The 27,058-nt window shown below is 30.0% G+C and overlaps 6 protein-coding genes across 8 annotated transcripts in view; 3 read left to right on the forward strand and 3 right to left on the reverse strand.

Annotated features, from left to right (window-relative positions):
* Positions 1-7,561, forward strand: part of LOC118439641 (unc-112-related protein) — a 36,072-nt gene extending 28,511 nt beyond the window's left edge. Inside the window, exons 2-8 of the mRNA XM_035861458.2 lie at positions 3,182-3,415; positions 3,525-3,793; positions 4,182-4,607; positions 5,431-5,859; positions 6,095-6,307; positions 6,421-6,657; positions 6,825-7,561. Of these exons, the coding sequence (XP_035717351.1) occupies positions 3,182-3,415; positions 3,525-3,793; positions 4,182-4,607; positions 5,431-5,859; positions 6,095-6,307; positions 6,421-6,657; positions 6,825-7,025 (2,009 nt within the window). The 3' untranslated portion in view covers positions 7,026-7,561. The remainder of the gene's footprint in view (positions 1-3,181; positions 3,416-3,524; positions 3,794-4,181; positions 4,608-5,430; positions 5,860-6,094; positions 6,308-6,420; positions 6,658-6,824) is intronic.
* Positions 7,562-8,718: 1,157 nt separating this feature from the next.
* On the reverse strand, positions 8,719-12,089 carry Tssk (Testis-specific serine/threonine kinase). Its single transcript, XM_035861466.2, has 4 exons — positions 12,006-12,089; positions 11,643-11,816; positions 10,877-11,542; positions 8,719-8,883 (listed from the first exon to the last, which is right to left on the reverse strand). The coding sequence occupies exons 1-4, from the start codon at positions 12,087-12,089 to the stop codon at positions 8,719-8,721; spliced, it is 1,089 nt and encodes a 362-aa protein (XP_035717359.2).
* A 663-nt stretch (positions 12,090-12,752) lies between these two features.
* LOC118439643 (iron-sulfur cluster assembly factor IBA57, mitochondrial) lies at positions 12,753-14,341 on the forward strand. 2 transcript variants are annotated; one of them, XM_035861461.2, is made up of 2 exons: positions 12,753-12,817; positions 12,979-14,341. In XM_035861461.2, the coding sequence occupies exon 2, from the start codon at positions 13,155-13,157 to the stop codon at positions 14,250-14,252; it is 1,098 nt and encodes a 365-aa protein (XP_035717354.2). In that variant the 5' UTR covers positions 12,753-12,817; positions 12,979-13,154; the 3' UTR covers positions 14,253-14,341. The 2 variants fall into 2 exon arrangements, with proteins under 2 accessions (XP_035717354.2, XP_035717353.2); XM_035861460.2 differs by having other exon boundaries at positions 12,817-12,919.
* A 499-nt stretch (positions 14,342-14,840) lies between these two features.
* LOC118439642 (uncharacterized) lies at positions 14,841-17,711 on the reverse strand. The gene is made up of 4 exons (XM_035861459.2): positions 17,566-17,711; positions 15,830-17,340; positions 15,432-15,754; positions 14,841-15,312 (listed from the first exon to the last, which is right to left on the reverse strand). The coding sequence occupies exons 2-4, from the start codon at positions 17,289-17,291 to the stop codon at positions 15,112-15,114; spliced, it is 1,986 nt and encodes a 661-aa protein (XP_035717352.2). The 5' UTR covers positions 17,292-17,340; positions 17,566-17,711; the 3' UTR covers positions 14,841-15,111.
* A 474-nt stretch (positions 17,712-18,185) lies between these two features.
* On the forward strand, positions 18,186-20,352 carry LOC118439708 (splicing factor YJU2). 2 transcript variants are annotated; one of them, XM_035861680.2, is made up of 4 exons: positions 18,187-18,483; positions 18,569-19,303; positions 19,379-19,713; positions 20,087-20,352. In XM_035861680.2, the coding sequence occupies exons 1-3, from the start codon at positions 18,460-18,462 to the stop codon at positions 19,706-19,708; spliced, it is 1,089 nt and encodes a 362-aa protein (XP_035717573.1). In that variant the 5' UTR covers positions 18,187-18,459; the 3' UTR covers positions 19,709-19,713; positions 20,087-20,352. The 2 variants fall into 2 exon arrangements, with proteins under 2 accessions (XP_035717572.1, XP_035717573.1); XM_035861679.2 differs by lacking the exon at positions 20,087-20,352 and having other exon boundaries at positions 18,186-18,483; positions 19,379-19,789.
* Positions 19,931-26,709, reverse strand: LOC118439704 (uncharacterized). The gene is made up of 12 exons (XM_035861674.2): positions 26,590-26,709; positions 26,148-26,286; positions 25,595-25,713; positions 24,538-24,756; positions 23,569-24,458; positions 23,345-23,464; positions 22,378-22,490; positions 22,158-22,297; positions 21,906-22,021; positions 21,485-21,836; positions 21,205-21,410; positions 19,931-20,143 (listed from the first exon to the last, which is right to left on the reverse strand). Exons 3-12 carry the CDS (start codon positions 25,664-25,666, stop codon positions 20,119-20,121), a joined length of 2,253 nt encoding a protein of 750 aa, XP_035717567.2. The 5' UTR covers positions 25,667-25,713; positions 26,148-26,286; positions 26,590-26,709; the 3' UTR covers positions 19,931-20,118.
* Between the last annotated feature and the right edge of the window lie 349 nt (positions 26,710-27,058).

Here is a 27,058-nt window from a genome sequence, read left to right on the forward strand (position 1 = left end):
TAATAATAATAATAATAATAATAATAATAATAATAATAATAATAATAATAATAATAATAATAATAATAATAATAATAATAATAATAATAATAATAATAATAATAATAATAATAATAATAATAATAATAATAATAATAATAATAATAATAATAATAATAATAATAATAATAATAATAATAATAATAATAATAATAATAATAATAATAATAATAATAATAATAATAATAATAATAATAATAATAATAATAATAATAATAATAATAATAATAATAATAATAATAATAATAATAATAATAATAATAATAATAATAATAATAATAATAATAATAATAATAATAATAATAATAATAATAATAATAATAATAATAATAATAATAATAATAATAATAATAATAATAATAATAATAATAATAATAATAATAATAATAATAATAATAATAATAATAATAATAATAATAATAATAATAATAATAATAATAATAATAATAATAATAATAATAATAATAATAATAATAATAATAATAATAATAATAATAATAATAATAATAATAATAATAATAATAATAATAATAATAATAATAATAATAATAATAATAATAATAATAATAATAATAATAATAATAATAATAATAATAATAATAATAATAATAATAATAATAATAATAATAATAATAATAATAATAATAATAATAATAATAATAATAATAATAATAATAATAATAATAATAATAATAATAATAATAATAATAATAATAATAATAATAATAATAATAATAATAATAATAATAATAATAATAATAATAATAATAATAATAATAATAATAATAATAATAATAATAATAATAATAATAATAATAATAATAATAATAATAATAATAATAATAATAATAATAATAATAATAATAATAATAATAATAATAATAATAATAATAATAATAATAATAATAATAATAATAATAATAATAATAATAATAATAATAATAATAATAATAATAATAATAATTATAATAATAATAATATTACTAATAATAATAATAATAATAATAATAATAATAATAATAATGATAATAATAATAATAATAATAATAATAATAATAATAATAATAATAATAATAATAATAATAATAATAATAATAATAATAATAATAATAATAATAATAATAATAATAATAATAATAATAATAATAATAATAATAATAATAATAATAAAAATAAAAATAAAAATAAAAATTACTGATTACTATTTAGATTGCATCATTTAACGATCACTGGATTATTTTTAAATTCCGTTATCAATAAACCGAGACTCAATTGGAGTTACTCGCAAATATAATCGTTTGGAATCATTGAAATTAATCATTTTGTTTATTTAGAAATAAAAAGAGAGAGAGAGAGAAATTATCTTTATATTTATCTTTAAAATTCCGGTCTTTTGATTCTTACGAAGATTCAAAGAAACAGAAAAGAAAAATAAGAAAAAGGAAAAAATATAATGTGAGACATAAAAAGCGATAAATGCGTTTCTTTTTGTGGTAATATCCTCTCCGATAAGGAATCATGGCGTCACTCGGTCAGAGTATTCTCTCACTCTCTTTCTTTTCTTTTCAATGGTAACTAAAGAAGGAGGATTTTAGGATCTCCGGTCCCTGAAACAAGCGGTTAACTTCGTGGTTGCTGAGTTGGCCAGCCTAAAACGTGCGAGATATTTATAGAGCACAGCTGCAGAATCGTGCTGTTCGTGCTGTTCGCTCTATGGGGAGAAACACTCTTCTCCTCCTCATCCTCATTCTTCTCATCCTCCTATTGCTTTACCTCCTTCTCTTTTTCCTCCTTAGAGAATTACGTACACACACAGAAAGAAGCTTCTTCGTTGAGCCTTTGTAACGTAGGAGACATAACGGTCCCGTGAAAGCATGTTACTCATTTCATTTCTTACGTGGGTATCTCGAGATAGATATGGTCAAAGAAGGAGAAAAAGATTGAAGAGGAGATAGAAAAGGAAGATGATGGAAGTGGGTGGAATCTTCTCGCGGAATTCTCTTCCCTTTTCCGCTTACCAATCATCGAGATCGACTGCTAAGCCATATGAAATTCCCCCTTTCATTTTAAAAGAAACAAACGACTGAGGTGTTTCCTGGGAACTCATTAAACTCTAAACAAATAATTATACCTACCCCATTCTTTCCTGTTTCACCCTTCACCGCTCGCTACCGAATTAGTCCTTTGTAGTATACACCGAGGGTCGTTTCTTTTAACCGCCTTGTCAACTGAGAATATGTATATCTCGTAGAAAGACAAATAATCATTCTTTTATTATTTGTATTTTTTGTTTCTATTCGTAATTCGTTGTATTATTCTTCGAAAAAGGAATATCTTCTCTTTATGATGAATTTAATTTTACGAATCGTTTCTATGAATTCATCTTTGTGAATTCGTCTTTGCAAATTCATTTTCATGATAATCTTTTTATAAATTCAATTTTATGAAATCCTTCTTACGAATTCATTTTTTTTTTAATTCGTCTTTATGATCTATTTTTCCTGAATTAGATTTTATGAAATCGTTAGAATTCATTTTTATGAATTTATTTATAAGAATCCGTTTTTTGTTTTCTTAATTCATTTTAAAAAAGTTTCACTGAATTTATTTTCTTAAATTTATTTTTTGTTGAAATTGGTTTTATAAACGTTTTTATGAATTCGTTTATAAAAAAAAATGAAATAGGCAAGAGATTTCTATGGTGAGTAATGCGAGGATCCTTGATAGAACGAGCTCGATCGTTTTTTACATAGTTTCATTCGAGACGACAAAGAGAAAGAAACCTTTGAATCGTCCGACGACATTCACCGCAACATGCAGTCCCACCCCGTGTCTTCGTCTTCTTCTTTACGAGGGGGCGACCCGCCGCTAGTTTCTTTCGAACAAATCGTCCGTGCGATGCGACGACGAACGGGGAAAAGAAAATACGGGAATGCGCCGAAAGGGTGAAGAGACAGACATTATTTCCGTCGAAGGTTTCGCGTTTCACTGAAATATTTGTCCCCTTTATTCCACTTGAAATTCGTTCAATTTTATACTTCAAAAATCTAATACGTACACCTAACAATTCATCATTGATTATTAATAAAAAAATTTTATTTGTTCATTGATAAAAATCGTATCACATATAAAAAAATTTCAGATATCGCAATGGACTGGTCGGATCATGCGTTATGGTGGCCAGCACGAAATCACTGGTTGACAAGAACGAGAAGTACATTGGATCAGTACGGCGTTGCTGCGGATGCATTATTGCATTTCACTCCAATGCACAAAACGCTTCGGGTTCAGTTACCTGACATGCGTTCCGTCGATTGTAGGGTAGATTTCTCGGTAAAAACGTTCAACGCCGTGATCAATCTCTGCAAAGAACTAGGCAAGTTTTCTGAACATTATGAAAATTACTATGAATATAAAATTACTATGAGCATTATTGAAATTGTTATTTCTTTTTTTTTTTTTTTTTTTTTTTTTTATTTATTTAGGCATCAGACATCCCGAAGAATTATCATTTTGCAAACCACTTGAACCTTCTCATTTGAAATGCAATTTAAAAGATTTGCCATCGAAGAAGAAAATTGAAAATCAAAAAAACGGTCATTGGAACGTACCAGCTGATACGAATACCTTTATACCAGCGAGTCAAAGTCCCAGAGGATCGACAGGCAGTCTCGACCAAAGTAGTCCCTTCATGTGTGCCCCGGTCACACCCAGCAATAGAAATCACAGCACACCCATCAGTTCGCCGGTATCGGTCAGTATATTGCAGAGGCGGAGAGAATCAATTATTATCAGAGTTTTATAAAACTCGAGCGATAACGTTCGCGATACGTTGTTCGTGCGAGTATTGTTATGTGGCAGTAACGTTACCGTACTTAGAACGAAACTATGCGAATGGCTTTAAATAACGCGATGCTGACCTTATCAAAGCCGGTCTCTATCTTTCTTTGTCGACGAAAGAAAAAAAAAATAATACAGAAAAAAACAAAAGGACAGTAATTTTTTATCATGTTAATTATCGTGGTCACGTTCGTTAGAATCGTGCTTAATCGGATATAGAATTAAAAACAATTCGTAATAACACGAACGATAATTAAATGTTTAATTTTGGTATCTCAAATAAAATGACGTTATATTTGCAGATTCAGCACACCAGTACATGGAAAAGAAATAACAATTCGTCGGGTTTCGGCAGTACCGGATCTTTCAATGCAAATAACAGTACGATGAGTTTGGAAGCGTTGAACGGAGGTCTATCCGAATCTCTCGCTCAAAGTCCGGCTTCGATTTCACCGGAAGTACGCTCGAAGTTGATCAGGCCAAAGAGTCTCGTTGAACGGGCAAGAATGAACGTAGCTTGGCTCGATTCATCTCTCTCGATCATGGAACAGGGTATACGTGAATACGACACTCTAAGACTCAAATTTAAGTTCTATTCGTTCTACGACCTAAACCCGAAAACCGATGCTGTCAGAATCAACATGATTTACGAGCAAGCCAAATGGCAACTTCTAGCCGAAGAGATTGACTGTACCGAGGAAGAAATGCTCATGTTCGCTGCTCTTCAGGTACATTGGAGAATCCTCTATATACCTATATAACCATTCTTCCTTCTTTTTTTTTCTTTTTTTTTCGGTTCGGCTTTCTCTTCTTTTTTCTTATGCTTTTACAGCTGTACCATGTTGCTAATGGTCTCACCACGATCGAGAAATCGTTTCCTCGAAGCTAACCTTCAGTAAACCTTGAAATATTTCTTCTCTGAAAAATTCTCACGACTCATTCAATATTTGTCTAGATTAAATTTATCGAAAAGAATTTTTTTAACTTTTAACATACATTTGTTTTTCTTTTTTTTTTTTTTTTTTTTTTTTTTTAAGAATTATCGGTATTCATATTGAACAAGTTTAGAGATGTTCGCTTATTTTCACAATCTAAACATCCGTCAGCAGTGCTGCTAAATCGAATCTGATCATTACGACGCTTGTTTACATAAAGAGACTTATCTATCCTCTCGACTAAACGAACGTGATTTGCACGAACCTTTTACTTATAATATTTACTTTTTCTTTTTTCTCGCAAGATTTACTACGCGATTTCCTTCAAATATGATAAGATGTCAATCAATTATATATAACAAAGCTATAAGGATCATAAAATAATTATCCTTATTATTATGATGATATTTTAGACTATTATTATGAAATTATAATCTAATTAGTATATAAAAGATCAGGAAAGACAATGAATTAAAAAATCAAAACAGGACATAAAAATAGTTTAAAAAATGAAACGATTTGGGCAATAATTGATCATTCTTAATCATACAAAAAATAGATCAAAGAAAGGAAATACATGAGAAAGCTATAAAATAAAAAAAAATGGTTCTCGTAGGTGCAAGTAAATCTTCAGGCTACCATGCCACAATCAAGTTATGATAGCAACGGTGCCTCGTCTCCTGTCGAGGACGACATAGATGCAGCTCTGACGGATCTTCAGGTTACCCTCGAGGGTAGCAATATTAATAACGGTCCAAGTGACATCACGCAGGTACCAGAGCTTTGCGACTACCTGCGTTTCTTCAAGCCAAAGCGTTTCACCTTGAAAGCATTCAAAAGATACTGGTTCACGTGCAAGGATTTACAACTAAGATTGTATAAAACCAGAGAGGAAACCAACGGTTCGGAATCACCGGCATATGTCATCAGTTTACGTGGCTGCGAGGTCACGCCCGATGTTCATCTCTCTCAGGGTCGTTACGGGATAAGGTTGGAAGTACCTAGTGCCGAAGGCATGACCGAGATGTGGATCAGATGTGATACTGTAAGTCACTTTCTGTGATATAAATGTGACACAAACAAACAAATTCGTGCGATCAGAATCGTTTAATTTATTTTTAGTTGTTATTAGAGTAAAAAAAAAATGTTTATTTCCGATAAAAATTTATTTCTATTTCATAAAATTATGAAAGAAATCAAATACAAAGACAGAACATCTCAACACATTTGAAAAGAGACAAGATACTACAGCAATTTCATTTCTAATGTTCATTATTTAGGAACAGCAATATGCAAAATGGATGGCTGCTTGTAGATTGGCAGCGAAAGGTCGTACACTTGCAGATGCGTCTTATGAAAGCGAGGTCAACAGCATTACAGCTTTCCTACAACTTCAGAGACCTGCGCCAGCACCAGCGATAAGCCCAAATTCATTGGACATCACACCAGATGATTACGTTGCACCGAGATTCGTAAAGAGGTTTAAAGGAAAGGTATACAATTTTTTGATGATAATATCGAAATTTAATAGTCGATCGATCAATCAAATGAACGAACGAACGAACAAACATATCCATTTAATCGTGATTCTCCAATTTCTATAAAGCTGGTTCAAAGGATCTTAGAAGCTCACGCGAATGTAAAGGATTTGCCTCTCGTCGAAGCTAAACTGAATTACATCAAGGCTTGGCAATCACTTCCGGAATATGGTATATCTCTATTCGTAGTTAGATTCACTGGTAAAAGTAAAGACGAGCTGTTAGGTATTGCCAATAACAGGCTAATGCGAATGGAACTTCACAGTGGAGATCATTTGAAAACTTGGAGGTATAATACAATGAAGGTGAGTTGTCTTTGTCATCATCCTTTAAGTTTCCTTGTTATATCTAAATTGTTTTTGATAACTTATCTAAATATTTTAACAAACGAACGATTTTAATAAACTATCTATCTATTTATCTATCTATCTAATTTATTTATTTATCTATTCGATGATTTCACTCTTTCCAGGCTTGGAACGTAAATTGGGAAGTAAAACACATGATGGTACAATTTGAAGAAGAGAACATTATTTTCGAATGCCAATCAGCTGATTGTAAAGTCGTACATGAATTCATAGGCGGTTACATATTCTTGTCGATGCGTTCGAAAGAAGCGAATCAAACATTGAATGAGGAAATGTTCCACAAATTGACAGGTGGCTGGCTATGAGAAATCTCTAATGATCGATGATCTTCGAAGTATGCTTTTAACGAACGACGAGAAAGGTTATCGAAGGAGATATTTTTTTTTTTTCGTAAATCCTACGAAATCGTTGTTGCCAGTCAACATTTATAAAAAAGAAAAAAATTAAAAAAATAACAAAAAACAAAAATATGGATAACCTTGCAAGTAGGTTTCATATGTTTAATATGCTTTAGATGTGTACATAGACATACGAATGGAATCGTCCAAATCATGGAATGCCTTCATGGATAGAACGCAACGATCGTTTATATATATACATATTATACGTTTTATCTCTTATCGTCCTTGAACGTCAAAAGAATAATTATGTAAAAATGCGATCGCTCAAGAGATTAGCATTATTCTCGATGTAAGTTGTGCATCATAATATATCATATAACGTACTAACGTTATTCGATAACGAAAGACGAATTATTTTATTTTATTTTTATTTTTTTTCACCTATCAACCTGTACGGATGATTAAAAGTAAAAAAAAAAAAAAAAAAAAAAACGAAATAAGCTTGCATACTACTTACTCGATAAAATATAACAATCTTTTTTACACTTTTCTTTGATGTAAGAAAAGAATAAAAAAACGACTAAAGGCTTATTGGACGACATTGAAAATTATTTTGGAAAATCATCTTTCTACACGAAATTCGAAAATCCAATACGATCTGATTTGTAATTTTTAAATCAGGATTTTGACGATGCTGCTGTCGTTCACGATTATTTATATATACACACACACACACACACAATTAATATGTTTAATCTATTACATGTACTTTTATACGAAAAACATCGTGCATGAATAGTATGGAATAATAATAATAATAATAATAATAATAATTAATAAATAATCATCAATTAACGCTCGTCGGTTTCCTCGATCTCTCACGGCACGATATGTTTCCCAATTTAAGGACGGTGCTATTATAATGATACCGAGCGAGATTGATTTGTACCTTGCGAGACATAAAATTTTGTAAATTATTTGTTATCCTTCTAATGTAGATTGCATACATACGTTTAACTTTATCTTACACGTGTGTGTAATTTACATTAGAAAAAAAAATATATACACATATATATATATATATATATATATATATATATATATGTATATATATATATTAATATTAAAATATATTTACTTATACCGTTATACATTCTCTATATACGATATTACGTTATATGTATATGTAACCAGAAAGTATAGTTTTGTATGTTATTAGACTATAGTTGTACAATAAACTTAATTGATTAATTATTAATGAACAAAAATTGCGATTGTGATTGTACTTGTCTTTATTCCAGGATATTCTTTAGGTCAACTTTAATTGTAGTAAATGTCCGAATGAAAAATTTCCAAATAAATAGATCATATGCGATCTTTAATCTTTCAATATTAATAATATATTGAAACGATCAACATCTTTTTTTATTTTCTTTCTTTTTTCTTTTTGCCACCGTCCACATTAGACACAATTGAAAGATCGTATGGATTTGTTTATTTATAAAAAAAATATATATATATATATATTGTTATCAAAAAAATAATACTCGTTAAAAATAATACTTGTAATAGTCAGATTAACAAAGAGCGAACATATGTAAAACGCCTTCGGTTCAAATTTCCCCATCGTGATATTTTTGATTCTTGATAATTATGATCATTCGACTGTAATGGGTGGTTGTGAATCTTTTCCAGAAGTTCCAATTGATTTGACAGTGCTTCCTTGATTTTCAGAATTTTTAAACGGGGATAAAGCCTTCGACGTAAGAAGATTTCCAGTTCTGGCAGCGGAATTTACTACGGTACCGCCAGCACTGCTCACCTATTTTAAATGAGTCGTTTTCAAATGCCTTATTAATTTTTATCTTCTTAGAATAACCGAGCGATCACAATCGATCGTCGTTTTTGAAGTCTCTCAAGTAGAGTAACATAACGTAAACGTGAAAGTCTATTAATAAATAACGGTAATAAGATAGAGTATCAGAAAATGAGTGACGATTTATCTAATGAAAGCTCTTTTACAATATGAATAAGACAAGTTTTTATAGTAATTATAAAATAAGATAACGTAAAAATTTATACAATACCGAACATATAAATTTGGACAAATATGTTTTTGTTCTTATTTTTTTTCGTGTCATTGTGAAAGTACCGATCTGTGATTGTTTAATATTAATACCTCGTTAGTTAGTGTAGAAGTTGCATGGTGGTATCTTCATCTTCCAAAGTAAGTTTTATTTAAATTTAACTGATTTAAATAAAGTAAACTGAAGTAAATAATTTGAACTTAACGAACAAAAGTATTCGGACATTTCATTTATAAATATAATTTGTGGCCTAAATCTTAAATATTTGTTAAATTTTATTTTTATTTTTATTTTTATTTTATTTTTCCTAGAATGGTCCGATGAAACGAAATTTGGTAAAATATATGAAAGACAAAATTATAAAAACATTAAACGATGGTGTATCATTATCTGTTATATCACGACGTTTTAAAATTGCAAAACAAATCGTGCATAGTATTAAAAAACAATTTCTAGACCGAGACCATTTAAACAATTTATCTAAGTCCAGATGACCAAAAAAAAGATCTATTAGGTAAGATAGAAAAATAAGACGGTTGTCAGTTGCTGATCCGTAGAATACTGCAATAGGTATTCTTAAAAGTTTGAGGGAAAGTGATGATTTAAACATACAGTGCAACGTCGTTTAACGTCTTTCGAATTACATGGACGCCATGGGGTAAGAAAATCACTGATCACAAAAAAAAATCGGTTAGGTCAACTTAAATTTGCTTAGAAACATCTTCATTGGTCAATAAAAAATTGGTACAATGTGCTTTTCAGTGATGAAAGCAAATTCAAATTATTCGGTTCTGATGGAATTCAGTGGATGCGGGGATAAAAAGGTAAAAGATATGACGTTCGTTATCGACTCCCATATTCTCATCACCGTAAAACATGGTGATGAGAATATCATGATTTGGGGATGCTTCTGTGGTCAAGGTGTTAAACCTTTGCGGAATATTAAAGGTATCATGAAGAAAGAACAATACATTGAAATATTAAAAACAGATATGATACCATATGCAAAGCAAGTTATGAACAGTAACTGGATATTTCAAGATGATAATGATCCGAAGTACTCATCTTGTGTGGTGCAAAATTGTTTAAATCGAAACACCGTAAACATTTAAATGGCCCTGGCAAAATCCGGATTTAAATCCGATTGAGCATTTTTAGCAACATTTAAAATTGAGTATTAGCAAAGAAAAATTTCGGAATACTGGATAATTATTTGAAATACTCCGCCAAAAATGACAGAACATTTCTCTTGTTATAATACAGAATCTTTTAAAATCTATGACTAAAAGAATGCAGGCAGTTATAGATTCTAAAGGATTTTCTATCAACTATTAAATTATTTCATTGTTTTGTATTGATAAATTATATCAACATACGTTTATTTTTATAATTTTTTTAATATTTAAATTTTGTCCGAATACTTGTGTCAATTACATTTTTATTTACTTTTGAAAAATATATGTATTATATTAAAATTTATATGAATGATTTTTTAAAATTAATATGAATAATTTATCGCCCTTTCCCTCTATAAATCCATCTATTAGTTTGATATTAATACATTGAATTATCCATAAAAATTTATAAAAATCATTTATATACATTTGTCCGGTATTGTATATTATATATACATATATATATATATTCTCTTATATATATTATATACAATATTTTTTATATATCATATAATATAATATATTATATATAAGAAAATAATTTCATACAAACCTGTTGATGAATGGGTGGTGCCGAATGAATGAGTCTGCCTGCAAGAGAATTGGTCTTCTCCTTTCTGGTACGTACCCATTCATGACCAAGTACTCTGTCGAGAGTTAGCCTGAGGGTGATGTCCGGCTCGAGGATATGTCTAACGATGCTCTTCGCCGACATGGAAATGATCTCGCGTACTCGAGACCTGAATACCCAATTCCGTGACATCTGATCCTTCAGAAGTTTTCTCAAATTGGAATCATCGAACGGCATCGAAGCATTCAGCATGATGAAGAGAATGATACCGAGAGACCAAACGTCAGCTAACTTAGGGTTGTAAGGTGTACCAGAAACAACTTCAGGTGCAGCATAAGCAGCAGATCCACAATAAGTTTTACTTAAAACACGTCTACCATCGTGATCGACGCAAAATCTCGCAAAACCAAAATCTGCGAGTTTCACATTAAACTTCCTCGACAAGAGAATATTTTCACACTTAAGATCCCGATGAGCTATATTCTTGCTATGAAGATATTGCAATCCCGAGGCCATTTGACGAAACCAAAGCTTCGATTGTTGCTCAGGTACAACTCCGTTTCTCGTTACGAAGTCCAATAAATCACCGTTGTCTGCATATCGCATAAAGATGAAAACACGTGGCCCACGTTGCAATATACTATGTACCTGAATTACGTATTAATACCATACCGATATATGTTGATTAATTAAATAATCAAATTTGGATTCCCCTCGTACGAACGTTCTCATTAAGAACGTATCTTACTTGGATTATATGGGGATTCTCAATCTTCGTTAATATTTCCAATTCTCTAGGGAAAAATTTCTCGAGAAAATCGGGTGGAGCTTTCTCCTTATCGAAGATCTTACATGCCAATCGCATTTTTTTTGAACTTGCTCCATCAACATATTCAGCCAGGTGTACGGTCGCATAGGAACCCTAAGCGATTATGTCAGATTTTATAATATTTGACAAATCAATGAATCTACTTTTTCATATATAAACGATAGAACAGATTAAAAAAAAAGAATAGGAGGATAGCAAGGACAAGTGTTTTGGGACTAGATTGAGAAAAGTTTTGATATCAACGGAATCTTCCTCCTGATTTAATGAAAGAAAGCAAGCAACCTGTCCGATCTTCTTGCCGATCAAATAGCCCCTTTGCTCAAGTGCGTTCACCTCCGAGTTTCGGGGGCTCAGTCGCGTGGCCATGCCAATGGTTCTTCATTGGAGGTTCACCAACGCCCAACGATAGGCAACCATAAGGGTCACACTTTCGTTCACCTTTTAAGATTCTCTTAATATCCACCTGATCTGCACGTTTCTTCTCCTATTGTGCTTCTATTTTTCTCTTTTTCTCTTTTTCTCTCTATCTCTCTTTTTCACTCTCACTGTCACTGTCACTTCACCAAATTTAAAATTATCAACATGGACAGGAGCATATGCGAACCGAAGAGTAGCTTCGTTTACATCGATAATCCACTCGCGTGGATCCGTTTTGTCATTTCAGTCGGCTACAGTCACTAGAATTTTGTACGTTGAGACCAGCTTGTTGAGCTTGGTGTGGAGCGGAGAGAAAAAGTCCGTGTCTCATTCGAGCGTAGCCATTATATGGGAAAACAATATACTGTTGATCTCCACCTACGCGACTTGTCATTTTCTTCGACTTTGCGATATAATCTTACGGATTTTTTCGATTGGTTTTCATATTCTATCGATCGTTCGAACTTATTTCTTTCATTACGAACGATAATATGACAAATTATAAACGTTTTATCGTTGTAAATGATATATAAAAAATTTCTTAAGGCTATGCTTTTAGAATTTGAAAGTACGCGGTGTAACGTTGTTACCACTGAAGAAGAATTAATTTTTTTCATTAGTAATAGGAGTTTCGTCCGACAGATGACGCACATCATCTCTTCTGGGTCAAAAGATAGGTTAGTTATGTATCAAAGGATCTTATTATATATTCTACTATAAAGTTTTAAAATTAAAAACATATTTATATATGTATAAGGAATAAATTCATTAGAATGCATGTATGTTAAGTGTTATGAATTTAATTTATACGAATTTAATTTTTATTAATAATTTACAGATAAAACAGTTACGAAGAACAGGCAAACAGACATTCAGATAGAAAAAAATATTAATAAGAGTAACGTAAGTTTTGTACACTCTAATATGAAAAATGTAAACTTTTTCATTTTTGATTGTTGAATTATGTATGGTGCATTTTAAAATTATTGCGAAAGTAATCATATTATATCGAAAATGACGTTAAATCACATTAGCAAGTTTGCTTTTCGAATTTGTTTACAAAGGCATAAGGTTGCTAATGTAAAACTAATACAAAGTCGAACCATCGCATTAAATGCGCGACAATCTGAACAGAAAATATTAGAATGTTTAAATAAAAGATCTATATTACGTCTCAGTGGACATGAATCTGCTACCTTTTTACAAGGTTTGATAACAAATGATATAGAATATCTTAAAGAAGGCTCTGCAAGTATTTATTCTTTGTTTTTAAATATCAAAGGTAGAGTATTATACGATACTATTTTGTATAAAAGCAAAGAAGATAATGTATTTTACATAGAATGTGATACTGAAGTAGTGGAGTCTTTAGAAAAGCATTTAAAGATGTATAGGATAAGAAAAAAAATAGATATATTATGTATAGATAAAAATATGAAAGTTTGGTCTATGTTTGATCCAACTAAGGTCATTGATGGCGAAAATAACAGTTCTTTTGAAGCCTCTATTTTACCCTGTGATACTACAAATAACAAAGCTAGCAAATTTATAGACAATATTATAATATGTCAAGATCCTAGATCATCAAGTTTTGGCTTAAGAATTCTTGCTGACTCAGATATTGAAAGATCCGAAATCATAAAATATTTAGATCCTAATATCTCTATTTCTGAGGATAGTTTAAGCTACAAAGAATTTAAATACAAAATTGGTCTTGCTGAAGGTGTCAATGATTTACCACCAGGCAAACCATTACCTCTGGAAATTAATTGTGACTATTTACACGGTATTAGTTTTCAGAAAGGTTGCTATATTGGTCAAGAACTAACAGCTCGTACATATCACACTGGTGTAGTGAGAAAACGTTTATTACCTTTCATATTTGATCAGATTCCAACTATATCTTTTAAATATGATGAAAAAATCTTTGATGAATCTGACAAGGTAATAGGTCATTATCGCGGACATAATAATAAACATGGCTTAGGACTAATGCGTCTAGGCGAAACATTCAATGCTAAACGAATTAAAATACAAGAATATCCAATCAAAGTAATAAAACCTGCATGGTGGCCACGAGACTCTAAAAAAGAAGGGATTTCTACTCAATAACAAAATTTAATTTAATTATTTAATTTATAATTCTTTTAATTGATTATTGATTATTATATATGAGCATGAAATAAATTAAAGCGATGCAATCAATGTAATTTAAATCTTATCTCCATTTCTATAATTTTTTTTTATAGATGACTACTTCAACGATCCAAGAGTCTAAGGAAAAAACGAAAGAAATCTTTTCATGCTCTTTCTGTACTTTACAAGAATATTTTGATTTTAAGGGCTCAAAACCTCCTTTCGCACGACATATCACTTATTTAGAAGAATGTTATGTTATGAAAGATCCTTTTGATTTAACTGCTAAAGATGTTCTAGTTATTGGAGGAGATTGTAATATTTGCAAAAAAGCAGTGTGTCTAGGATGCAGTGTATTTTTTACTAAAAGATTTTGTCAATCTTGTGCTGCAAACAATTCAGATAAATTACCTTCACAAATTCTCTCGAAAATCAAGATATAACAAACAGCTGTTTTTTAATGAAATTATATACGTAGTACTGAAAATATATCATTTGTTTCATATATTTTTATGATTATAAAATACAACTTTCAAATAGAGATACTATATTAATAGAGGATATAAATTATTTGTTTCTGAAGAATTTTTTACAAATCAATTAATCATTATCTTATTATTCTCTTTACAAGATTTAAGGATAAATATTTTCTAGGAACAATGTTATAAACTTCGTATCTCACTGATGATAATATTCATTGTAAAATTAGTTTATATGATGTTTATAATTTGCAAAAAACTTAAATTTGGTACAAATATGATAAAACATCTGCACTGCAGAAGATTCTGTATGTTGAAGATATTTTATACATAAAAGAAGTCACACTATAATCAAATTAAACTTTCTGTACTTTTTTGGACTTTGTAGTAAGTATTGCAGCCATTTTCTTTTTCTCTTGTTCCAACTTAGACTTCTTCTTTTTCTTTTCTACAGTAGCTTTCTCTCCTTGAAAGATGGTAGTTTTTTTTACTGAAACATTCGGTGTACTGTCTTTGTGTAATTTATTTTTAAGTTTCAATTTCTTTTTATTATTCTCCTGTAACAATAAAAAAATAAAAAATAACAAAAATAACAAAAAGTAAAAAGGAAAACAAATTAATATATCTTCAGTACACAATATAATATACACAATTTAGGGAATATAATTAAACTTACTGTTGGAGTAGTTTTATCTGCATCATTAGATTTGAACTTCTTTGATGATTTATTAACTTCATTATTTACTGACAGTGATCTTTTATTCTTGTTTTTAAATTTCTGTTTCGATTTGTCATCTGTAGAATACCGTTTTACCCGTATTTCTCGATTTAGAAGAGTTGATCCATTTAATTCTAATGCTAGAGGTACAGAATCTTCGCTTTGAAAATTAACATATCCTATTCCTTTTCCTGTACCTTTCCTCGTATCTCTAATTAATCGTACAGAATGAATTTCTCCACATTGTTTGAAGTGTTCCCAAACATCATTATCTTTGATTGCTAAATACAATAACAGAAATTAGACAAATACATATTAAGATATGTTTTGAAAATGGAAAAATCTGCATTACTTACTGAAAGATAAATTTCCTAAGAACACAGCTTTCTTATTATCGGGTTTCTTTTTCAATTTATCAACAGAGTCTACTCTTAAGTAATTGCCTTCGAATTTTTTTCCATTCATACTTAATGCTTTTTGAGCCGCTATTACCGTTTTATATACAACAAACATAGTAGTAACGTCTATTTTAGAATGTATCTGATTTTTTATAGCAGCTACTTTTTTCTTCCTCATCAAAGCTTTTGGAACTATACATCTTTCCCGTATATTTTCAATATGACCAAATTGTCTAAATACTTTCTTTATTTCTTCTTTCTTTACAATATTTGGAATATTACTAATATAAATTGTTCTTTTATTTATTTCGAGTTCTTCAGATTCTGATTCTTCATCACTGATGTCAATATCTTCATCATCTTCATCGTCTCCCTTAAAATCTTCATCATTTTCATCATCCACAATACTGTTTGCTAAAAGATCTTTCAAAGTAGGAGTAGACTCTTCATTATCTTCTTCATCATCATCGTCTTCCTCATCATCGTTATTTTCTTCATTAAAACTATCTTTTTTCTTTTTATTTTTACCTATAGGTGAAATGTTTGTTCTGCGATGAGATTCATCCATATCATCATTTTCGTCTTCTTCATAAAGATCACGAAAAGAATCGTCATTGTCGTCGTCATCATCATCATCATCATCATCATCATCATCATCATCATCATTGTCCTGGTCGTCGTCATTATCACCTTCTTCAACTTTCTTCTTTTTTTCTTCAGATTTATTTATGTCCTTTTCATCTTCTTCATAAGAATCCATGTAATCGTCATCATCGTCATCGTCATCGTCATCATTATCAGTATCATCATAATTTTCACTGTCATAGTCATCTTCACTTTCTTCAGTAGAATCAGAATTTTTATTTTTTACTCCTTTAAACATTTGTACTCCTTTATGTGGTGAAATGGTATTATCTACATCACTATTATATTCATACTCGTCATCTTCATTAGACTCTTCATTTTCATTAAAATCAGTATCATCTTCATCTGTATCATCTGCCAAACTTTGTCCAAAGATATCTGGTACTTTATCATTATCATTTTGTGAAGTAATACTATCATTTGATAGCATAACATCTTCATTTGTATCATTTAAAGATTCGTCAGTTTTATTCTTCTTATATGCTAAATTTTTTTTATCTTTTGGAAATTGTTTATTATTTTGTGGAGAAGCATTTTTACTGTCCAGAGATTCTGAACTCTTCTTTTTAAAGTCATTCTTTTGTTTCTGTTCATTACTTAATTGATTTGAATTATTCTGATTATTCTGCATTTTGTTTCCATTGATTAAATGTACCTTACCAGTTGGTGTGTTTGCAAATTTTTCATTTTTCTTTTTATGGATAGCATTATTTTTAATGACTTTTAAAGGTTTATTATCAGAACTGGCTTTTATATTTTGCTTAACTTTAGTCATATTCGATTATTTTTTGTTTAAGTTACTGTATAAATATTGTATGTATATACTAAAAGAAAAAAAATCTATTCAATATACATATATTAGAAGTTTAAAATTATAAATAATATAAGTAAAAATAGTTCATGTAAAACGATTGAATAGTAATTTAAAAATAAAGTAGGTTACCGAACACACGTGTTTTTAGGAGGGAAATTGTAAATAATACTTTAAAACAAATGAAAACAATAAATTTACGCAGTATACAATGTATGGAATAAGTATTAATAATTACCTTAAAGTTTCTTCTCTTTTACGAGTATAACAATTGTTAGTAAAAATTATTATTAATTTTTATCTATATTCTCATGCCGACAAGATCACACGGTAATAGGAAGATTCAGTATGGATGGTAAACGGTTAACCGGTTATATATAAGCATTGTTACCAACTTTTCGACGTATGTAAAGAAAAATGTTTTCGAAGTTTTGTTCAGTTTAACTAAAGAGGAAATAATTAATATTTTTCTTTTTATCTATTTGTATTTATAAATATTTAAAATCTCATGGAAAAATCTCGTTAAAAATAAAAGACTTCTTCTAAAAGTAAAAAATCATAAAATTGGTAAAATATTCGAAATATAAGTATTTTTTGCAAATTGAATGTGTAGGGATTTTATCTAATAATTTCCTTGCATATTAAGAAAAAAAAAAAAACGAAATTTTTTATGATAAATTCAAATTAATATACATATTTACTAAATAAACGAATAGAATATTAAAGAGAATGAATTAACAAATAACAAAATGTTTATAATTATGAAAAACAGTTACAAAAAGACGTCTACGATAATTTATCCTTAGATGCGACACAAAGTAGTAGTGTTTTTCCCTCATACGATCTTCATGAATGGTTGGTCTTCGGCGCACATTGATTGGCTGTTGCAACTCGCTTTAATGTTAACTCCAGCATTTAAGCTGTCGTCACAAGTAATTCATAATAGCTCCAAGCAAGACACAGCACATGTGCAGTTCATTTCCACGAAAAATAATTATTTTCTTAGTGGGAGAAGTGTAGTAAACTATTAAAAGGTGATAAGTAGATAGGTTAACTTTGAACATTTTATATAGTTACTGCTAAATTAAATTGTACTTTATACAGTTATAAGTAATACACTACACAAAGAAAAATGTCGGAACGTAAAGTATTGAATGTAAGTATAATATCACAATTAATTTATTCATTTAATCATATAATTACATTGATGTAATATACGTATTTGTTTTCAAATATTTTAGAAATATTATCCCCCGGATTTTGATCCATCGAAAATTCCGCGCATGAAATTAGCACGGAATCGACAATATACAGTTCGATTAATGGCACCTTTCAATATGAGATGTAAAACATGCGGTGAATATATATACAAAGGAAAGAAGTTTAACGCGCGTAAAGAGGATGTTGAAGGCGACGATTATTTAGGAATTCGTATTTATAGATTTTATATAAAATGTACACGATGTCTACAAGAAATATCCTTCAAAACCGATCCAAAAAATACAGATTATGAAATAGAAGCTGGGGCAACGAGGAATTTTATGGCTTTGAAGCTAGCTGAAGAACAAGCACAAAGAGAAGAAGATGAAGAAAAAGAAGAAGAAGCTACAAATCCAATGAAGCTTTTGGAGAAAAGGACGCAACAATCTAAACAAGAATTGGAATTATTAGAATCTTTGGAAGAGTTAAAGGACCTTAATCGTCGTTTATTACAGGCGATTGATTTGGAAGAAATGTTAGAACAATTTAACACACCTAAACAGAGGCTAGAGAAAGAGCAAGAAGAGTTAGATGAACAATATATTAAATCAGTATTTGGTAATAAAAACCAAAAAAGGATTGTTGTAGAAGAAGAAATTGTGGAATTAGATGAAAAAGAAAGCAGTCCTCCCAAAAAAATGCTTAAAACAAAATTAAAAGATAAAGAGAGTAACAATTTAGATTCAAGAGAGGATTCCTCAGAATTTAAAGAAACTGTACGTTTACTTATATTTTTCCGTTTTATTAAGATGTTTTAAAATATAATTAACATGTTTTTTCTTTTTAAACAGATTGATATCAATTTATCGGGACCGTCTACAAGTACAAATACAATTGTTAAAAGTTCAATATTTTTAAAAGATACCAAACCATCATTTAATAAGAAGAATTTAGTTATTGTTAAAAAGAAAGCAAATTTAGGTGTAAAAACTAATTCAGATACCATTAGTGAGAAAGAAGTTTCAGAAAAGACTGTTAGGTTACCGGAAATAAATTCAAAGAGTGACAAAATTAAAGCTAATGATAATTGTGAAAATACAGTGCCTACTTCCAATAACATTGGAAATGGTCTTTCTTTATTAACAGAATATTCTGACAGTAGTGACAACGACAGTAATTAATACAAGTAATATAAATTAATTGCATTTTAGATTATGTATTTATTTTATAAACTTTTCTAATATAAATATATTGTACAAAGATACGTTTGTATAGGTGTATATAGTTATAAATGATTCAAAAGTTAAGGATTTTATCTAATGTAATTTCTAGTGATACAATAAAATTCTCTTAGGGAATTAATTTAAATAAATTTTAGAAATGTGAATTACTTCATTATTGATTATATATTTTATGATAGCATTTGTATTTTATAGATAAAATATCTATGCTATCATATCAATTAACAGAAAAAAAATTCAGTACAGTTGCATACAATTTCTTAAATGATATAAAATGATATATGTATTTTTAATTCTTACAAAATTTTAATTCTACAGAGAGCAAGTAAAGGCGGTGACAAGAATGTTTCTTACAGGATGCCAAACCCTCTACTCCTAAAACACAAAAACATAATAAATCAGGTAAGTAAAATTAATAGTTGGTCTGTTTCAAAGGCTAGGCACTTTGTAAGGAACAAATCTGTCTTAACGCCAGTGATGGTTTCGGTCAGTTCACATAGAAAGAGTACGTAGCCTATCAAAACAGACCACCCTGATAATATATTAAATATATTTTGTAATATGTCTTAATTTTGCAATGGTACAAGAAATTAATTTCAATAAAGTATATTTTAATATAGAACGGAAGACTTATCATTAATTACAGAAAATGACGAGAAAATATATTTTTATAAAGAATAAATAAACATTTAGACTTGGACAAAAGAGCGATTGTTGCATTAACGAACGGATCATGTGTTCTTAGATATCAACGTACGAACTGTGTTTGACGCGAGGAAGAAGTTTATTTTGTTTTTGAAGAAGAACGACGAGAGCGATGATTACGATCGCGATTTGTTCTAACATTAGTGAAGTCTACGTTTTCATTTGTATTATGTTTAATGTGAGAATGCGCGACATTAGAAAATTGCAATTTTTCTTCGAGTGAAGATAGTGAACCACCATACAAGGAGGAACTATTAAATCTCTCAGGTAAATTATTGACGATCTCAAATTCTGTCGAATCTAGAAGCCAAGTATACAAAGATTCACGTATTTCATTATTAGGATTCTTTCTGTTCGCGAGCCACAATATAGGCTCTTTAAATTGTTGTTCCTCGTGCCGACAACGTTTGCAGATATAAGTTTTATCCTCGTTAGAAACAAAAATTTCACGAGTTTTTGAATCTGATTTTGTAAAAGGGAAGAATTTTGATTTAGTTTCCTGATTACGAATCAAATTGGAACTACAAGTGTTATGATGATCTTGTCGCACTATTGACAGTGACCTTGGCGAAGAGTGTAAAGTTAAAGAGCGTTGTAAAGTAGGTGGCATCATAGGGCGCAACAACGCTCCTTTGTAATTGTGGGATAATTTTGAAAAGGATCTTTGATCATGATCGTTCTTGGTCGCGTTGGACTTCGACATCGACAACGAAGAACGTTCCCTAACATACCGCTGATCCTTGTTTTTCTCCTGTAGAGCCAGTTCCAGCTGAGCGATACGATTCTCCAAACGTGTGCGTTGAGCCTGAGCATGATCCTGATGATCCTCCATTTGTTTCACGATTTTCTCCAAGCGCAATACTTGCATCTGTTTGTTCTCCAAAGTCGCGTACAATTCTTGTATAGCCTCTGTCTTCGCAACGATTTGTTTGTTGATCTTAATATAAATCGCAAAAAATTATTCAGATAAGCAATATTTTAAATATTTTAATCAATAAAACATTTATTTACTTCGTCTATGTCTTTATGATGTTCCTCGTCATCGTTCGAAATATCTTTATCCGCATGCCCATCTTTTCCTTTCAAAAGACTCAATAACTCGTCTCGAACTTTAAGGAATTTACTTTGTTCGCGCATTATACGATCACGTTGTTCAAGCTCAAGTTGCTTTTGTGTAAGAGCTGTTTCTAACTCCGCAGTATGTGCTGTTGTCTCCGTTAAACTATTACGAAGATCGGATATCTGTTGCTGAAGTTCAATAACGTAAGCGCCAATCGCAGCTTTCCCACCCTCTTTTATTTGAACTTGTAAACGATTTTGGATGTCCTGCATTTGTCCCTCCAATAACTTATTTCGTTTTTGGCTGAACGTGTTTAAAAAATTCGTTAAATTTAATGAAAGAAATTAAGAAAAACAAAAAGACCAAACATACAGATTTTCTGTTATTTGTTGCAAGTGATTACGCTTCATAGTGATGTCACGAATTTCCTTAGATTTGATCATAAGTTCTGCAGCTAGTTTATCCTTAGATTCATCCTCCGAATTATTCTGTTCGAACATGAAATGACGAAAGATCATAAAATGTAGCTCGATTACTGTCTTACCGATAGATTTGATTAATGAATTGACGATCGCTTTTTTATGGCTTATACGAGGACATGTCCCGAAAGTAGTGCAAACTAACAGCCGCCTGATGCATCACTGCAGTGATTTCTTCCTTCTCCTGTTGTAACTTCAGTATCATTCCTTTCTGTTTTTCAATTTCTTCTCGTGCTAGTTTTAGGTCATTGAACAGACGAATCTCGTTTTCCGTATGACTGCCATCTTGCGTAAGAGAAGTTTTTTTACGAAATAATATAATTAAAAAAAAAATAAAAAATAATAAAATATTAAGAATAATGTACCTGTTATTGCAAAATTTTTACTCTGTTCCAAAAGTTTACACATTTCTTGACTCGTTGCTTCTAATTCCTTGTAGCGTTCCTGCATCATGGACAACTCGTTCTCTGCAGCCTCCCTATTAAAATTTCTAGCGTAATCTCAAGGAATTATTAAATTTGAAAATATATATTAATAATATGTACGATTGGACGTATAATAATGAATATCTCACATGTTTGAAAAACATCAGTGTACGTACGTTGGTAAAGATTCTCGAACGAACTAGAATTTGATGCATGACAGATCAAATGAAGTGGTATTATAGTATCAAGGGCTTTGCTTTACTGATTTAAGCTAATTATGACTTCAGAGAACATAATATTATATGTGCACTTATCGGACAGCATACAAGGTGAACATCATCACTTATCCTTTTTTATTTGATCGAACTCGATAATTAAATCGTGTGTGTCATGATTTAATTTTATTCAATGTCTTTCCAAATCTGATCTCTTCTAAGAGATATGTTAATATCAGGAATGAAGAAAATCTTCTCAGCAAGATAGACCCGAATTGTTCATTTTACATAAATGCCCCCTTAGAAATCAAGTAATTCGTTTCCTTCGCGAGAAAATTGCTCAAAGGATTTTCCATCGTGTTCTATTAACTCTTCGTTCATTTAAAATTGAATGATAAGAATAGAACCATTAACGAGTTTAAATAACCAAGTTAGCTTCTTTTCTACTGATTTACAACGTATTTAAATTTTTTATCGGTTATATTTATTACTACGCATACGTACGAAGATATAATATAAAGATTGTATGACGAGAATTTTGATAATAATGTCTTCTGATTCTCTAATATTGAAGAAAGAAATTAATTTCATTAATTTGTTCATTTGCGATAGACGTGTTTCAGGAAAAATTGATAAAGTTTTTTTTTTCGCGCAACGTACATACTTAACGAATCTAATGAAACATTCTTTACCTCTTTTTCTTCTCCAGATCCATTTCGACAATCATGGCATCCATCTGGTCGTTCATGTTTTTCGTGATATTCTCCGCAGTGGTTTCCTTACTGTTCATCGTTTCCTTCAGTTCCATCAGCCTGAAGCAAGCGAAGCGAAGAGAAAGAGACTGTGTAGAGAGAGACTTAGATTGTCAGAGAGTGATCAGAGCGACTGGCTATTCGGTAGAAACAAAGAGAACAACCGTGCTTCGAAGCTGTCCCGCTGTTTTTCCATTTTCGTAACGAGGTTCTCGCTGTTCCTTATCGTTTTCTGCATATCCTTCAAACGTTGCTCCATTGCCTGTTCCTTTACTTTCAGTTGATTCTCGAGAGACTTGTTCTGGGTCTGCAGCTGTTGTATCTTCGTCTCGTCGCAGGCTATTTTGTTCTCCAGATCACGGATCTTCGTACGAGCCCTTTGCAATTGGCCCTCGTTCTGCAAACGACGTTCCTTCGTCACATTGTGCTTCTCTCGTTCACTCTGAAGTTCATTTGAAAGTACGGCCAATTGTTCACGGATATCTTTTTGTTCATCCAACATGTTATTAAGTTCCTTTATACGCATACGAGAATTATCGTATTCGTCGTAAAGATCACAAGTGTCCTTTACGAGTTCTTTAATAGCTTCCAATTGCGCAGACTTCATTTCTTCCAAATGTGTCTTTAAAGATGTATTGTCACCTCGATAAGATTCTAAATGCATTAAAAATTCTGAATTCTTGGACTCGTCAATATCTTCTTCTAAATTCTTCTCCAAGGATACGATCATAAATGTATGTTTTCTTAGTGCTTCTTCGCATAGATCTTGATACCTCTTCGATATTTCTTGCAGTTTGTTGTTCAAAGTTATTATGAATTCGTTGTCCATGTTAGAATTATTATTGACGTTAATGCTAAGATTATTCGTTTTGTTAATCTTTGTTTGTTGCTCATTAGAAACAGCTTGTTGAACCTTTGGCTCGATTATAGGAATTTTTGACGAGTCGATTTCTATGATCTTAAGTTCTTCCAATCTCCCAGGATCCTTTACACCATTGAGTATCATCTTGTCACGCAACTGAGATATATCTTCGTATAAATCTTGTGTGGTTTTCTTATACAAAAGAAAGACAGATTAATGACGTTATGTCAGTTTTGGCTCTTAATAAAAAAATTTATCAAATAATTCCTACTTGTTTTTGCACGAGTTGTTTCTTCAAAAATACAAAACTCTTCTTTTTTACATAGTATTGCTTTTCAAGATCGCGTGCCTGCTTCGTCATTGATATCGAACTAAGTGGCTTTTTATTCGTTACTTTCATAGTCAAACGACGAGTTGAATTAGTTGGTGTTTTTGTAGTAGAGTCTCCTAAAGCATTTTGCTGTTGTTCCTTTTCACTGGAGAAATTTTCCTGATGAAATAATAAGAATTTTTGTGAAAGGAGACAATTGTATTTTATTTATAAAAAAAACGAAATCAGTTCGTTGGTTAGATCATTAAGAGGTTACATATATCTAGACGGATTAAGAAAAGGCAATTCCTTTAATTCCTTTTCGTATATAATTTATTTTATTAATAAAATATCATTAAAATCATTAATATGATGGTAATGTATACTTCGAAGAAAAAAGCTCTTAAATTACATATATTAAATAACCAGTCCTTCATGAAGTCAATTTTTAATATTTTTATTTTATACAAAAATGAGTGATTGAATTTCCCATGCAATTTTCGAAAAAAATTTCAATAGTTTTTTAATAATTAAAAAAATCCATCGCTCTTAAAAAATACGTTAAAGATTAAATAATACTATGAAAAATAATCGTGCTAAATTTCATTCAAGTTGATTTAACAGTTTTTGAAATATTATTGGGACTGATTTAGAAAACAGTTTTAAGAAAACAATTAGTTTAAGATACATGTAAACTTGGCGAGGTTCTTTGAAATTTTCTGATAAAATTTTCAGAAAATATTCTTAAAGGATAATACATACTATTAAATAAAAATATTTTTGGAAAATAAATTTTTTTGAATTTTCTAGCTGCATAGAATCTCTTAAGACATATTCATGTCAATTTTTATATACTTTGGTACACATATATACTTTTAAAAACTACAAAAACCTCTTCAGGAAGGTAAACAAAAAAAACTCTTTTTTACGATAATCGAAGGTTCGTTTATCTCGCCTGCGCTTGATCGATCGCATATATATAAAAAAGATCATGTATCATCGTTAAAAAGTGACGTACCTGCTGGATAGGTGAACTTTTATTTTTATTTTCTACCGTGGATGTTAAATTTTTCTCGACAGCCATTGCCATTATGCCTGTTCTTCGGTTGCCAATGGCTCGTTACTCTTCTGCACTTTCTATACGATATAGAAATTTGCAAATTATACCTCATTTATCTATCTCTTTCTTTACGATGAGGACGTAGACAAAGGAGACAAAGAGACACGATAGCTCGACTATCGTGTACTTTAACAGCTAATTGCAATCTCATTATCTCTACTAATTATCGTCGTATCTCTTTTCTTGTAAAATATCTTGCATATACATATATATGTACATATATATACATATATATATGTATATATATTACGTCTATATATTTATATATATATTTATATAATATATATAATATATATAATATATATAATATATATAATATACATAATATATAATATAAATGTATATATATATATATACATGTATATATTACGTCTATATATATATATATATATATATACGTGTATATATTACGTCTATATATATATATATATATATATATACACGTAAATACCTAGTAAATCCACGATGGCCCAGCTTGTCTCTCTTTCGCTCTTTCTCGATTTTTATTACATAGTAGCATCACGTAATGGTACCTGGCGTTATTACGAATTTAAGGAGTCAGAAATCGGATAGAGTGATCAGTAAAGAATCTGAAATTTGTACGTCAATACGTAAAATTATTCCTTATAACCTTTCAATTCATTGATCGCGAAAAAAATTGCATGATCTATTCGTTTGAATTATTCATTCGTAGATGCAAAATGTGCGCATGGAAAACATATGCATATTTAATGGAGATACAATTTTAGCATCAGAAATTTTGATTTTATGATCGCGTTAATGTAAAACAGATCAGAGGAAGTTATGATCGTTGTTACGTTTTTTTTTTTCGAGTCGAAAAAAAACAAAAAAAAGAAAAGAAAAATTCTTTGTTGTTCTTAACACAGACTTACCGTCGGTGGTTGCACGCGTGCCGAACTCACACTCGACATACTCGAAGTAGTTCGTTGCACACTTATGTCCCCTTTCGATTTAGAAATTTAGTAATGACGTTACAATGGCGCAGAGAGATTTAATTCGACACGTCGCTCGTGGAACATGAAAATTAGAGAAAAGACAGACGTCGTCGCTATAGGCAACCGTTGTGTAAACTCCATCGAACGTGATTGCCGATCGAGTTTTACCCTGAAAATGCATCCTTTTTCGATTTTATCGTGGTAATGAAACTTGATGTAAATTTTATTCGAGGAGATGATTGCAGACTCCTAAATAATTATCTATATAGATTTTGTATATATATATATATGAAATGCTTTCAAATATATATACATACATTATATAAAATGTTTAACAAAAAAGATATATAGCGAGAAATATTTATACATATATATAATATATATATATATAATATATATATATATA

Source organism: Vespa mandarinia, chromosome 2 (assembly GCF_050613455.1).
Source record: "Vespa mandarinia isolate Hongniang chromosome 2, ASM5061345v1, whole genome shotgun sequence".
Lineage (NCBI taxonomy): Eukaryota > Metazoa > Arthropoda > Insecta > Hymenoptera > Vespidae > Vespa > Vespa mandarinia.

Coding starts and splice junctions, on each gene's coding strand:
- Tssk (XM_035861466.2), bottom strand. CDS start 12,089: ATGGCCACGCGACTGAGCCCCCGAAACTCGGAGGTGAACGCACTTGAG. Junction 11,543..11,642: donor AGAATCCCCATATAATCCAA/GTAAGATACGTT, acceptor TACGTAATTCAG/GTACATAGTATATTGCAACG. Junction 8,884..10,876: donor CACCACCCATTCATCAACAG/GTTTGTATGAAA, acceptor CATTTAAAATAG/GTGAGCAGTGCTGGCGGTAC.
- LOC118439642 (XM_035861459.2), bottom strand. CDS start 17,291: ATGACTAAAGTTAAGCAAAATATAAAAGCCAGTTCTGATAATAAACCT. Junction 15,755..15,829: donor CTTAGGAAATTTATCTTTCA/GTAAGTAATGCA, acceptor TATTGTATTTAG/CAATCAAAGATAATGATGTT. Junction 15,313..15,431: donor CAGATAAAACTACTCCAACA/GTAAGTTTAATT, acceptor TTATTGTTACAG/GAGAATAATAAAAAGAAATT.
- LOC118439704 (XM_035861674.2), bottom strand. CDS start 25,666: ATGGCAATGGCTGTCGAGAAAAATTTAACATCCACGGTAGAAAATAAA. Junction 22,491..23,344: donor GATCTGGAGAAGAAAAAGAG/GTAAAGAATGTT, acceptor AAATTTTAATAG/GGAGGCTGCAGAGAACGAGT. Junction 21,837..21,905: donor CAACAAATAACAGAAAATCT/GTATGTTTGGTC, acceptor AAACACGTTCAG/CCAAAAACGAAATAAGTTAT.
- LOC118439708 (XM_035861679.2), top strand. CDS start 18,460: ATGTCGGAACGTAAAGTATTGAAT. Junction 18,484..18,568: donor CGGAACGTAAAGTATTGAAT/GTAAGTATAATA, acceptor CAAATATTTTAG/AAATATTATCCCCCGGATTT. Junction 19,304..19,378: donor CCTCAGAATTTAAAGAAACT/GTACGTTTACTT, acceptor CTTTTTAAACAG/ATTGATATCAATTTATCGGG.
- LOC118439643 (XM_035861461.2), top strand. CDS start 13,155: ATGACGTTAAATCACATTAGCAAGTTTGCTTTTCGAATTTGTTTACAA.